At 51.0% G+C, this 14,134-nt stretch overlaps 2 protein-coding genes across 3 annotated transcripts in view; one reads left to right on the top strand and one right to left on the bottom strand.

Annotated features, from left to right (window-relative positions):
* Positions 1–518: 518 nt before the first annotated feature.
* Positions 519–9,623, top strand: LOC101913919 (ficolin-2-like). The gene is made up of 9 exons (XM_027778261.2): positions 519–642; positions 1,464–1,577; positions 2,271–2,324; positions 3,484–3,519; positions 4,443–4,478; positions 5,961–6,088; positions 6,509–6,638; positions 7,185–7,319; positions 8,197–9,623. The coding sequence occupies exons 1-9, from the start codon at positions 564–566 to the stop codon at positions 8,442–8,444; spliced, it is 960 nt and encodes a 319-aa protein (XP_027634062.1). The 5' UTR covers positions 519–563; the 3' UTR covers positions 8,445–9,623.
* Positions 9,624–10,599: 976 nt separating this feature from the next.
* LOC101914086 (dual specificity testis-specific protein kinase 2-like) overlaps positions 10,600–14,134 on the bottom strand; it is a 31,947-nt gene continuing 28,412 nt past the window's right edge. For both annotated transcript variants that reach the window (XM_055790700.1, XM_005231345.3), the window contains exon 9: positions 10,600–14,032. In XM_055790700.1, the coding sequence (XP_055646675.1) occupies positions 13,931–14,032 (102 nt within the window). In that variant the 3' untranslated portion in view covers positions 10,600–13,930. The remainder of the gene's footprint in view (positions 14,033–14,134) is intronic.

Raw genomic sequence — 14,134 nt, 5'->3', positions numbered from 1 at the left:
GTCCTGGAAATAAACTGATACCTCTGTTTGAAGAGTTGCAGAGTAACCCTGGGCTGCCTGGCAGGCAGAGCGTTGGAGCATGAGCCAGGTTGTGTGGCTTCTGTCTGCCAGTGGCCTCAGCTGACCTTGGGCTTTTCGACCCCAAGTGCCTCAGTTTCCCCATATACATGGTAAGCTCTGCTCTTTGTAAAGGGCCACTAGCAGGCAGGATGAGGGAAGCTGTCTGCACTTAGCTAAACCAATGTTTTTGCTGGTTCGTTTCCCATAGAAATACAATACGGGAGGAGAAGGGCATCCAAAATTTGCAGAGGATGGAGACAAGGAAGGCTGGGGCAGCCGGACAAGAATTTGCCCATCAGAATTGTGGAAAGTGGCATGTTTGGGAAACAGCTGGACACCCAGCCAGAGTCCCAGACCCGAGAGCAGGCAGTGGGCAAGCGCAGAGGTGGAGCTTGTGCTGGGTTTTTTGTTTGGTATAAAAAGCTTAGATGGGTCAATGCTAACCACAGCGCCTGGGACGTGGATGAGGGGAGCTGCACAGAGAGCAGACACCAGTACCAGCCATGGGGAGGGCAGCCACAATCCTCCTGGCACTACTCAGCCTAACAGCGACTATTTGTGATACCCAGGACACCTGCCCAGGTGAGTGGGGCACAGATCCTGCTGCCATCCCACTGAGACAGCCTGTTTCATCACCCTCTATAACTCAAGGAGCTTGGGCAAGGGAGGGGATATATGATTTTTTTCCTTCTATGCTTTTTTTATTTCAGCTGCAAGTGGGAGGAAGGTAAGGGGGAGGCTGAAGTCTCAGCAACCATTTTACAAAACTGCTGGCTCCAGCCAAAGGTGTAACATCCTTCCTTACTCACCCGTGGGATCTCCAGGAACAGGCTGTCCCAGTCGAGATTTTTTATCCTGGTTAAGGGGTTTTTGTTCTTGGTGCCTTGGCCCAGTTACTAAAGGGGGCAGAGCAATGCAAAGGATGGGTCAAGTGCTTGCTGGGTGCTGGGCACCCTGGCAGCTTGGGGATGCTGCACAACACAGCTTTCTGTCTGTATTCCTTGGGAAGGCAATAGGGACAATTTCAAACTGTCCTGCTGACAGGAAATTTAGTAGAGCCTTTACTGTCCACAGATGGGTCAATGTCACTTACTCTGCTGTCAATTCCCCCCAGGGCACCTCTCAGCTTTTGTTTTATTGAGCTACAGTCTTTTCGTCATGCACGTAATGTCATATATAACAGCCTCCTCTCCCACTGAACTCCCCTGAAACCAGAGATTCAGTATCTAGCTCCTCTAATATGTAAGCTCCTCAATGCCATCTGTTAATCCATACAACACCTGCAAACTCCCACCCTCATTGCTTTTGCTTGCACTGTTCCTCAAGTCCAGAGGGTTCAGATTCCTCTCCAAGACACTTTCGAGCCCTAAGAATCTACACAAAGACTTTCTTCATTTCCTTAGAGGTGAGAATAGTGGGACTGGGTGATGCTGACCGGCTTGCTGTTCTCCAAGGATGCCCAGGGATCCCAGGTGCCTCTGGCCCAAAAGGAGAACCAGGTCTCCCAGGAGCAAAAGGTGAGAGCCCAAACTCTAGCGATGAGCACTGTGATGTGAGATGGCGTTGTTGCTTTGGGTGGGGGAAGCAAGCTGGGCTGGAGCAGTGGCTGGCCTGGCCCTGGCTTCTGTGTGCAGTTGGAGGGTCAAATAGGAGCAGGAGATAACCCATCTAGAGATGTGCTGGTACACATGGTCTCATCTTTTTTTCCCTGAGTCCTGTCACAAGTGTGAAGTGGTCCTGGGTGGTTTCTTCTACAACAAAAACATCAATTTATTTTCTGAGTCTATTGAACAGTCTGGGTGGGAGGGAGGCTGTGATGCTCCTGCATGTCTACCAGGGGACAGTTTGGGAACTGTACTGGCACTCCCTACCCCAGGAAGCAAGGGAGATGGGGGTCCTTCAGGGTTTTCATAGCCAACTCATAGAGAAGGCGAATCACGTTAGCAGAGGGAGCAGATCCACTGCAGCAAAATCCATGGACTGGCTCCAAGAAGTACAGAGCTCATAGGATTTCATATGTGAACTGCAAATTAGGACTTACATTGGCAGGACCAGTGTAGTGTAGCTTCAACAGGAGAGAAGGAGTAAGATACGTTGCAAGATGAAATCTAATTAACAAAACCCAGCTTCCTTGTTTCCCTGGGCTTCTGCATTGTATCTCCCCTGGCCAGTTTGCAATGTGCACATATAAACTGAGTCCTTCCTTGCAGGAGAAATGGGAGCCCAGGGACTTCCTGGGAAAACAGGACCAACTGGTGCCAAAGGTAATACACAGCATATTCAACTTGAACCCATAAATCTACCCAAGTTCAGGACATGCACTGGGAAATTGGGTCTACAGAGATGAACTGCAGAGCTGGTCATAGTTGAAGAAACAGCACTGAAATAGCATAGGCAAAGCAGGATTTGGGGGGCTGGATCTTGCGTGGGGTGAGTACTAGAAATAGTGTCCTTGAGTCAGACCACACTCATCAGAGGAAGGTACTACTCTTCTTCTCAAAATTCTCCACTGATCCTTACCAGCCCTCTAAAATAAGACCTCTCCCCATTCCTTACTCCCACATTAACCTTCTTCCACCATGACAAACCTGCCCAAATGGCTCTCTGAGGAGCTTTGGGGTGCAGGAGGCATGATGCAGAGACACGATGCTGAGTGCTTCCAGCAGCCTCCAGCCCTGGACTCAGCATGTGATGCCACTGTAGCCCACTTGACCACAAGAGTGGGATCAGACCCCCAAGAAACAGCTAGTGTAGGGTGAAGCAAGGAGGGAATGGGGGTTTGTTTGCAACAGGATGAGCCCCAGAAAAGAGGAAGATGTCTGCTTTCATTCCATCCAGGCTGTACTTAAGGTCTTCAGCAGGATCTGTGTGCTGCAAACACTGAAAAAGTGTCACTTTTAAATAAACTAGTTTGCAGAACAAGGTGGCACCCAGGAACTGAGCACTGGTGCACTGACTAGCTCGGAAAACGGCCCCTTTGCATGCTGAATTAGGTAGCTATTATTTCCTGGCCAAAAGCATCCAAGAAAGTGAAAGATCTCAGCTGAAACCTCAGAGGAGATGGATGAACCCACTGCAAAAGCAGCTATTGCCCAAAATCTTACAGGTGCCTGACTAAAAACAAAAAGCCCCTCAAAAAAGTCGCGGAGCTGGAGCGGTGAACCCCCCATACGCTCCAGCAGATGGAGCAGCAGTTCTCTCTCTGCCCTGTATTTTCCTGCGCTTCCCGAGAGATGCTGCTGATCCGGAGAGCAGCCAGGCCGGGGTGGCAGCACCAGCTGGGACACGGTGGCTTTGCACCACTTGACAGCCTCTCCTGTACATTCGGGACATATGGACAGGCTGGAGCAGCCGCTTGGGGAGCCAAGTAATTCACTCTCGTTGAATCATCTGTGATGAGCATTTTCCTCTTGTCTTTTGCAGGAGCAGCTGGAGAGCCTGGCTTCCCAGGACCACAAGGTAAATCATGCTGCACTGAATTTATCCTGTGAGCTGGGTTAGTTAAACTTCCACCCTGTGCTGTTCTGGAACAACACACCAGGTGGGAGCAAATACCGAGAAATTAAAGTACCCACCAGGTACTGGATGGGACTGTTTGATGACAGTTGTGCCCCATCATAGGCTCAGCCCTGGTGTGGGTGGTGTGAGCCCCTCTCCCAAACCAGCTGTTCAGCAACAGGGGCTGTCCCCAGCTTGGGGGCATGATGCTGCTGCACAGCACCATCAGCTACAGAACCTACAGGGCTTCACACGCCCCAGCCTGATGGACCAGCCAGATTTGGGCAGACCTCTGGCATTCCCATGCTATGGCAGCAGGTAGAGACTCGGACGTCAGAAGAACATACCTCTCTACCAGCAATAGGCTGGAGGGAAAACAAGGTTTTGGTTCCTGCTGCTGTCATCCTGCACGCAAGGGCTGCTGGCACCCAGCGCTGAGCACTGGCTGCGCTGCAGCTTCCCACACAGGAGCTTGGCTTGTCATAGCTGCTGGTTGAGCACATTTGCTCCAGCTGGTACAGCTGCTCCCAAACCACTGACTAAAGCCCTCTGCCAGCAGCAAATATTTGACCCTGCCTTCCCGCAGGTGCGTTGCCTCCTCCTTCCCATTCCTACATGTCCCAGACCGATGGGACTAACTGGCACAAAGCGTTGGTACCCAGCTCGGTGGGCTGGCCAGCAGCAGGCAGAGCAGCCAGGTCCAACAGAGACACATCTTGTGTCAGTCTGGCCATTTAGACCTCCTAAACCCAAATCAGATGTCAGGGGAAAATACATCATGCCAGGTACAACAATCCAAGAGAGGCAAGGCTGCTGCTTCTTGTGCATCTATAATGTGTCCCACTTCCCTGGCAGAGCAATTGATGGTGTTGTTTGTCTAACAGGAATAAAAGGAGAGCCCGGATTTCCAGAAACATGGGGTGAGTTTCGTCCTAGCTCCTTCATGCCACCATTGGCTTCACAGAGCAGATAGATGGTGGTGGGACTCCCTGCACCAGAAGTCAGGACATGGCAGTAAAAAACCCCAAATTCAGAGTGACAATGAAAGACAGAATAAGGAAATATCACTGTTAGCCTATTTGCTTCTCAGAGCCACATGCAGCTTCTCTGTGTCTGCTCTGTAATCCAGCCAGGCCAGGAAAGTCCTGTCCTCCGAACACACTGCACATCACCTGCCCTCTGTGTGTCCTGGAGGAGATCTGCCTTGGGTTTTGAGAGCCTCAGTGTCCTGGTTTCCAAGATGAAACCACTAGAAACACCTCTATAGACATGCTGCTACTTCAAAGACAGTTATACCATCCTGCTTATAGTAGCAGATTCAGTAGACACAGTGTTCATGTGTGTGACGGCACTCAGATTAATTTATTCATTGGGGGAGGGAAGGAAAGGGAAGAAAAGAAGGAAGGAAAAACTTCAGTTGAACTGTCTGTCTCCATGAGCTACAACCAAAGCAGAGCTACAACCTGCTTTAGCTACACTTGGATGCCGTAAGGTCACAGTCACACGCAGAGGCTTGGGCAGATCAGAGCTGCTGTAACGCCTGGAAGAGGGAGTCTGTGATGCTCCTGGACTGGCCCCTTGCTGCTCCAGGCACTCCTTTGCCCTTATGTTTCCTGGGCATGTAAAACTATTTGACTAATGAGAAGAGGCCAAGTCCAGGACCATCCCTTCGTTAGGAAGGATGCCCATGCCCACAAGACAGCCTGGTACAGCTGTGCGTCCGTTCATCAAATACAGCACGCTCAGACGCCTGCACTGCCACCACCGCTGCCTCAGATCAGCTCCCAAGGCTTTCCCCTCTGAAAGCCACAGATGCAGCTGGAAGCTGGGATGTCTGATAGTGACCGCTTCAGTCAATCCTTCGGCATCTGTGAATCTGAGCTTCTGTCATCAGGTCTAGTTTTGGGGAAGAAAAATAAATTTATATATCATATATATGTATATATACAAAAGTACTGTCTGTCCAGTCCACAGAGGATGATCTGAACGCTGTTTTCTGTATTACAGGTAAGTGTTTTTCTGTGTCACCACTCCTTTGCTGCCAACTACCCACACACTCCCTGTGCCCCCATACATTCCTGAGCCTGGATCATGACTTTGTCATCCTGCTCAGAGCAGCTCCTCCACCCAGAAGCCCAAAAGAGTCATGGCAGATGAGAGGAGTCTGAGCACCTCAGACCATCTCTTAGCAGGTGCCCATCTCCCCTGTGATGTTTGGATCAGAAACTGCAGCGGGGTTTGGCTCCCAGGAGGTGTGCACCAGAGTTCTGCAGTGCAAAGAGCCAGCTGGGAGGCTGAAGGGCTCCAAGTCTCCTACTTGGGGCATGTGGCTGATGTGCCCCCTGAATACAGTGGGCATGTTATAACTCTTTCCGCTTGATCTCTTTCCCTGACTTGTACAGAAGCCAGGAACTGCCAAGAGCTGTTGGGGAAAGGGAAGAACCTGAGCGGCTGGTACACCATCTACCCACAAGGCTGCAATGCCACCACTGTCTTCTGTGACATGGACACGGATGGCGGAGGATGGATTGTGAGTAGGACGAGCAAAGGGAGGTTTCTATGTCCCTATAGTGATTTTTATTTGGGCTGCAAAGGATGGCACCAAAATAGAAACAAAAAAGGAGGAAAACACACACTGAGGAGACAGCAAGCCTGCATGAATCCCTGTGGATGCAGGGGATGCTCCTGAGAATGTCTCTGGGAGCAGGCTGAGCACCACAGACCCATTCCCCACTTAAATCAGCAAATAATTTGCTCCTCATTTCCAAGGGCAGGTGGAGGAGATAAGTGAGTGAGGGATTCCCCTGGGGTTTGGTCCCCAGAGACCCACAGGAGTGTCCTGATGCAGGGGGAGCATTTGCTGGGTGGGGGGCTGTGCCACCTGGGCACTGCAGATGCTTTTGGTGGGGAGGGAGTGCCCTGGCAAAACTGAGACTCTCCTTTCCTGCAGGTTTTCCAGAGGCGCTGGGATGGGTCAGTGAACTTCTTGCGAGGTTGGGATTCATACAAACGAGGTTTTGGCAACCAGCTGACAGAGTTTTGGCTGGGGAATGACAACATCCACTTCCTCACCTCACTGGGTAAGGTCTGCCTCCATCCCCGGCTGGGGTCCTGAGTTTAACCCCGTACCACACTCAGGCATTAAAGGAATCGGAGCTTCCTGCAGCTCCCTGAGGTCCCAGCAGTTAAACAGCGTCCAGGTTCCTGCTGCCCAGGACACTGCACTTAAAATAAAAAAAAAAAAAAGGCAATCTTGAAGCCAGGGAAGATAATGAGCTGGTTGCATGACCTCTCCTGGAGACAGACCAACACATCTTCCTACTAGGTGTAGCTGTGATGGCAATCGTCTTGTTCATACACAGCCTTGGAGTCACGGTTGTGTGCAGGGTGCCTGGGCGTGCAGTTCTCAGTGCCCATGACCACCCAAGATCAGATCCAAAAAGGTGCTTCACAAGAAAGCCATCAACAGTGCAGGAGATTCTTCAGGAATTTCAAATAAATCATAATCCCTCAAGTAGTGGAAGCTCCTCCCAAGTTAGCTCACGGCTCCTTAAATCCTCCACCCAGAAACCCAGGTGCATATTCCCCCTCCGCCCTGCACCACTACTGTCCACTTTCTTTTCCAGGAACCTGTGAACTCCGCATTGACCTGAGAGACTTCGAAAACAACTACTATTTTGCCAAGTATGCTTCGTTCAGAGTGTTAGGAGAGTCTGAGAAATACAAACTGGTGCTAGGAGACTTCCTTGGTGGAAATGCTGGTAAGTGAGCCCAGCAGCTCACTGGGCAAGGCTGTTTTCTAGCCCATCTCAGAAGTGTTCAGCATTTATAGGGCAGAGCAGTATCACGCAAACTCCTCGTGCTGCTTACACTTTGGGTCACTTTTTTAAAACTGGCTGTGGTACACCAGGTGCCAAGTGACCTCTGGGTGCTGGGAAGGACAGGGACACCCATCACCCACAGAAGTGTAACGCACAGCATTACCTACAAGCCCAGCCACATGGTTTAGCAATAAATGTGGAACTTGGTCCTGAGCAGCACCTCATCCAGCATAACCTTCCCAACAGTTCTGCAGCAGCTGGGCCAGGTTCTGCTTTCAGTTCCATTGGAAGGAAATATTTGCCCTCAAGGTTTGGCATTTCCAGGGCTGGGATGCTCTTCAATACTTGCAGCATCAGCACTGCATCCTCTTAATGTCTAATTCTTTTGTTTTTCTTTAAAAAAGCAAACAAATCCCCTGCAAAATTCAATACTTTTCATGCAGGAATGAATGAAACCAACACCTGAGATAACAGTGCTCTGGGTTTATGTAGCTTTGTACATTGCAACTCTGTCTGATAGTCCAGACCTCAGTACGTCTGCAGGAAATCTGAGCAGTGCAAAAGAAGTGGCACCTGTGTAACTGTGAGGAGAATCTGGCCCATTTTATTCACAGGCATAGGTAAGTTCTCCACGTGTTTTAGCAGTCCTGGCAGAGCTCAGGATACTCTTTTTCTCTAGGACCAAGCAACCAAGAGAACAGCAGGATTTATAAAACCTGCCTTGCATCCAGCCATGATGCCCTGCAGTGATGCACAGACACATATAGGTTCCCTTTTGTGCTCTCTACTGCAGTAACTTCTCATGTGCTCTCTGCAGGAGACTCCTTATCATACCACAAGGACATGCCGTTTTCAACAACAGACCAGGACAACGACATGAGCTCCTTTAACTGTGCCACAGAGTACAAGGGAGCATGGTGGTACAACGACTGCCATTACTCCAACCTGAACGGGATGTACTGGCTGGGAGTGCACGGCAGCTACGCTGATGGCATAAACTGGAAGACGGGCAAAGAATACCATTACTCCCATAAGCGAACAGAAATGAAATTCAGGCTGGTTTAACATGCCAAGAGGGTGTCTGACTAGCACCAACAGGCGCCCCTCAACAGCCTAGAGAAGACACAAAACATGATGTTGTTTGAGGGCGAATTTGGACCAGGAAGGGTATTACAGGGTGTGCCTTCAGCCTAGAGCAGGCTTTTAGAGACCAGAAGAAATTGGTGCTGGTTTGAGCTCCTGTAAGCCCCAGACTCTCACCTTGGATTATTTCCAGCAGCCCCACAGATGCTGACTGAGCTCAAGCATCTTTTTTCTGAAAAGTGCGTTACCTTGATTTAAAGACCAAGTGATGGTGAGGCTATTGCATCTCAGTAAAGCTCTCAGACATCACTACTCTATATGGTAATTACCGGTAATTTTCAGTCTAATCCAAGTATATGAAGCCTCCAGTGTTCTCACAGCCTCTTTTTCTGTTGGACCCAAGAGCCACCTGACAGGCACTGAAGTCCCAACTCCCTCTCTCCCTGCAGGCTGTGACGGAGCCACAACACAGGCCAGCATTGAAAGGACTGAGCTTCCAGCACAGAGCTGTGAGCACTGCTACCTTCCCACTGCTTCACACAACACTTGCTCCAGAACCTCAGGTGGGACCTCAGCTCCTGGAACCACAATAGTATTGCCCAGCAATTCCCACCACTCCTCCAGGGCATCTTTCCAGATCTCATTCTTTAGCTGCTGGGGACCAAGAGCTGGGTACAAAATGTGCATGCTGGTCCAGCAACACGTGTGGTACCAGGACACTACAGTAGTCCCAAGTCAAGCCTTGCACACGTGGACATCATGTAAATCACTAGCACATGCCAGTATCTTCCTTTTCCCCCTTGTTTCCAGTAGCATTTGAAGATGGGCTACCTGCTGTCCGATGGAGGCAGTTCATCCCGTTAGTGTTGATGTTGTATTTGACTTTTAGCAGAACTGGTTAAAGGGTCTTTTCCCAGACTCCTCCCCACAGCTGACAAAGGGAAGGGAGAGCTCACTGCCAACTCACTGCAGGGACAGCCCAGAGTCACCAGAAGCAGAGTATTCATTTGTGTTACATTCCTGACTGTCCTATGTTTATCACACTTATTGCACAGATGTGCAGCCAAGGCAGCTCCAGCCCTACAACACAGAATTCAAACCCTGTGAGTGAGAAAAGCGAAGAAACCGCTCACCCAGCACACCACAGCAGGTCAGCAATGTGCTACGAAATAAACCTGAGGTTTTGCATCTCCCTGTTCACTAGGTCCTGTCCCTGTTCACTTCTCCTTTTCAGGTACATGAGAAAGCATGTGTCTGAGCAGAGAAGCACACACTGAAAGTCCCACAGTCGTTTCCCTATCTCCAGGAGCTCTGTTTTGTTTTTCTCCTACTCCCAGGCAGATTGATATGCCCCCAGCAGGAGCAAGGTCCCACAGCATCCAGCTGTGTCTCACCCAATCCAGGCACTGGTGCTGTTGTCCAGCTTCTCAGAGAGGCCCAGCGTGCTGCCACAGACACCTCTGCAGAACCACAGAGCCCTCTGCAGAGACACACGAGCAGGTGCTGACATCCTCAGCTCGCTTCCCTTAGTACACAGAAACCTCCAACATTTAAATTTCATTTCTGAAGGACACTGATGTTAAAGGGATTAAGAGAACATCATGAACAGTTTACCCAAGCCCATGTAGCTGATATTCCCAGACCGCCACCTGGCTCCACAGAGGAAACGGTTAGGTATGACAAGCCATCACCAGTGCTAGGTGAGGGGGTTGGACCTGGCTGCAGAGCAAAATTCTCCTGCATCCCCTAAGCTGATGCAGTAACCCGTTGGCTGGCAGCAGCCCCTCCAGCACGAGGGAATTTTGGCTTATGGGCTGCTGGGGTGGAGAAGGTGACTCCAACGCCCTTTGCACGATGCTTGTGCTGCTGCTGTTACCTTGTGCCCACCTAACCTAAGTAAAGAAGCGACCTGAGACACCAGCTGACCCTGCCACAGAGGGCACAGCAAGGCAACGGACCCAAAATACCACTCTTTCATAGCTAAGACTCTTCTGTAAATTACTTTTAACTGAAGGTGTATTACACCAGCTACACTGATAGACCATGAAGCTGCTTGTTTAGTTGTTTGGAAACACAGTATTTCAGCAGCACCACTCAGCAGACCCAGGATGATGAAACACAGCAGCCAGGGCTGACGTGGAAAAGAACCATTAGACTTTATTCCCAAATGGCATTTATAAAACCAAACAAACAAAGACACAATGGAGGATGTGGGAACACCATGGCCCGTGGGGCGCAGCATGGCCAGGTCCAGGCCATCAGCACCTGCGGAGCAAGCGGCCAACAGAGGGAAGAGAGGAGAAGTGGCAGCTGCTGGTCAGGTCCAGCAGAGGCAAGCCTGCTGTGCTGCCCAAACCCTCCACTCACCGTCACACTGACTTCAGTTCAGTGCCAGGACTCTGAGGCATGAAATTCAACCACTAACTTGGACTTTGCATCAGAGAGGTGTGGGGAAACTAGACTCTGTGCTCCAGCGCAGGGGCTCGTACCTGGAGGGCATTTCAGCAGGTTTCCCATGCTCACCTCTCCCTCCAGCTCTCACCAGTGAAGAGAAACTCTTAGTCCATGAGATGCACCAGACAAATTCCCAGACCTGGAACTGTTCTCTGCACGCTCCCAGCATGGGCTTTTCTACTCCATATGGTGCCTGTATACAGTCTCAGTCCCACCTGCCCCTGCAGCAGGCACCAAAGGTCCTTCCAGCAAGGACCCAATACCCTTCAGTCACCTGAGATCCAGCACGTGGCCGCGCTGTGAGAGTGGATGAGGCACATGGCAAGCGCAGAAGGAACCTAGTTCTGCTCCATCACAGCTCAGACTGTGCTGGTTGATGCTATCCTCTGTGCAGAAAATATCCCCCCATTTAACCCTTGAGCAGGCTGCTTCTGTCCAAGCAGATAAAAAAACCCAAAAGATCTTCCTTCATACCATAGCATCACCAAAGTATGTGCAACTCCACACGCCTTTTCTACAGTGTCCCAGCCTCACTGTTGCTGTTCTGCAGGACCAGAGCCCGATGTCTAACTAGAGGAAGAATCAGCCCAGTCTGCAGCAGGGCACCGCCAGCACCAAGCCTTGCTGGTCCTGGGAAGGAGGTGGCCAGCAGGGCAGCAGCTCCGCAGGGAAGTGCCCCTAGAACAAGACACCTTCACCCCATCACAGGCTGTTTGAGGGGTCGGCGTGTTGAGGGATCTGCCTTTAGTCTGCTCTTGTGCAGGAGGGCCAGAGGAAGAACAGGCTCCAGCTTGTCACATCAGGCAGCACGGGGCAGGCTGGGGAAAGGCTTTGCGAAAGCAACGTGTCTAGCCAGCAACTGAGCTGAGGTGGACAGCTATCCTTCATCCAGAGTGGCCTTTGGAAGACTTTGTATCCTTAATGCCTTGGGTGTTAGGACAGACTGTTGGATTCCTCGTTCTCAAGTCTGTTCCTCTGTGGAAGGCCAGGGGAGCCTGGGAAGCCCTGGGAGGTTGTGGTTATCTCCTCAGGTCCATCTCCTGGTAGGCAAATATACACCCTCTGGTTCTTGTGCAATGCATTGCTGTGATGCTGCTGGTGGCTGGCTCTCACTGACACGCACCCATTGGTGCTGTTTGCACTGCTGTTGCAGTCCATTTCACTTCACTGCTCTTAAGTCCCCAAACTGGTGCAAGTCAAAAAGTGGCCACTTCTCCCTCCTTCAGGCTGAAGAGTTTCCCTTATTTTCAGTCTCCTACTTCTTGAAGCTTTGCTTCCCTGCCACTGGCAGTATCCAGCTGGGATGAAGGTATTTTCTGGGCAGTTTACTGTTGAGCAGGAGGTTTCTTACGCAAGTAAGTCCGTATCCCACAAAAGCACAATGGCACCTCTGGGGAATGAGGAGCTGCAGATGTCCCCTGGAGATGTGGCTGAGCTGGTGGCCCTGGTGCCATTCAGTGCGTTTCATGCCAGCTCCCAATTCCTTACAATCCCTGGTGAAAATGCACCGTGCTTCTCCACCAAGTCTCTGTCCCAGCACACTGACAGTCCCTTGTGCAGGTACCATGGCACAGAGACACCAGGCTATATGTGACACCAAATCCAGCTCCAAGAGCTTGAGATGAGGCCCCCAGGTGGGTCAACAACTATATATGGGAGAACATCCTTCAAACTGTAGGTTGAAGGCCCATTGAGCTAAACACTGAAATACTTTTTGGTGGACAGATGAATGATCCTTGCTCCAAGAGCTTACAGTCTACAAGAACAGAGCCACAGCTCCACCACTATACAGACTTTACACCTATTTACATCCACAAACGTTTTGGTTCCAGCAGAACATGTCTTTCAGACCAATGGCCCAGCAATCAGCCGATCTGGGGGCAGGGACTCGACTGTTCACCTCTTAATTTGAAACGCCAAACTATTTCTAGGCATTATTATTTCCACCTCTGGTTTGGATCCGCGGCCCCAGCACCCTCCTCTGGCCCACAGAAGAAAACACAGTATCAAAACCAAGTCCCTTCCTGGCTGCCTGAGCCCTGGGGCCCATGAGGGTGTCCCACCCTGTCAAGGAGGTGATGGGTGCTGGACCAGGCAGAGAAATGGGTGACATGCTGGGTGATGCTGGACCCAGCTCTCCCTGTTTTGGCCTCATAAGCTGCTGGCCCTGTGCTCGTTGCCGTGTTTGCAGCAGGACAAGAAAGGGGGAGGCAGACCCCTCCATCTTTGAGCCCCAGTTGAGGGCAGCAGGGAGAAACCCAGACTGCCGTGATGCTGGGACATGTGTCTGACAAAGCTTTTCTGAGAGGAGACATTAGTCAGTTAGTCCGTATCACGATAAGGCACACCCTCCCCATCACCTCGGCTGGCACAGGTCAGCACCCCATGGGTGGCTCTGTTGACTCTCCAAACCCCTGCCAGATGCCTCCGTGCCTGGCTGTGCCCTGAGCACGATGCCAGGAGACCCAGTCAGAGATCTTGCAGAGGGTACCTGCTCCTGCAAGGCTGCTGGATGGGTGCTTTAAGGCTTTAAAAATAAGGCGACACCAAGGCTCACCAAGCACCCCAGAGCCCCTCTCCTTCACACTGCACAGACCCCAGGCCCCCGAGAGGCGATTCCCCAAGGCCATGGGGATGGAGGAGGGGAAGGCCCTGGGTGTGGGGAAGCAGGAGAGGATGATGTTTCTGTTGGGGATTTGGAAAGCATCCTCAAGGGAATTTGGGTCCCTCCAGGATCATTTGCTTTTAACAAGCAAACAGACAAAGGCTGCTTGGTGTCCTAATTACATCTGTTAAAAATCTTAGCTAGGAAAAATATACCCTTGGTAAGTCCCTTCGCCATTTTTAACCATGTTTTCCATCCAAGAAATTAGAAACTGAGACTATGATTAAATAAACACCAGCACGTCACTTAGCTCTTCCCTTCCCCATCTTCCTTCTTCACTCCTGACACCCCAGACAGTTAATTTACAGTTCAGGTGATTCTCTGCCAAGCTTCACAGGAGGCAGACAGCTCAGCCCGAAAGCTGATTGTCCCTCCTAGACTCCAGGCTCTCTGCCACATCCTCCAACGCATCCAGGATTTCGGAGAAAGATGGCCTCTTAAATGCTTCCACCTGGAAGGAGAAGGGAAAGCTGAAGAGGACACCCTGGGAGGCCAGGAGGCGGGGGCTCTGCTGGCTCCCCCAAGGCTGGGCAACAGCATCCACCCACCAGTA

Source organism: Falco peregrinus, chromosome 1, assembly GCF_023634155.1.
Source record: "Falco peregrinus isolate bFalPer1 chromosome 1, bFalPer1.pri, whole genome shotgun sequence".
Classification (NCBI taxonomy): domain Eukaryota; kingdom Metazoa; phylum Chordata; class Aves; order Falconiformes; family Falconidae; genus Falco; species Falco peregrinus.
Note: the sequence above shows the minus strand (reverse complement) of the source record. Positions and strands in the feature narration are given on the sequence as shown.

Bases quoted from the DNA above. Each gene is read 5' to 3' on its own strand.
- LOC101913919 (XM_027778261.2), top strand. From the start codon at position 564: ATGGGGAGGGCAGCCACAATCCTCCTGGCACTACTCAGCCTAACAGCG. The intron at 4,479-5,960 runs GTGAGTTTCGTC...TGACTTGTACAG, and splicing joins CGGATTTCCAGAAACATGGG to AAGCCAGGAACTGCCAAGAG. The intron at 6,639-7,184 runs GTAAGGTCTGCC...TTTCTTTTCCAG, and splicing joins CCACTTCCTCACCTCACTGG to GAACCTGTGAACTCCGCATT.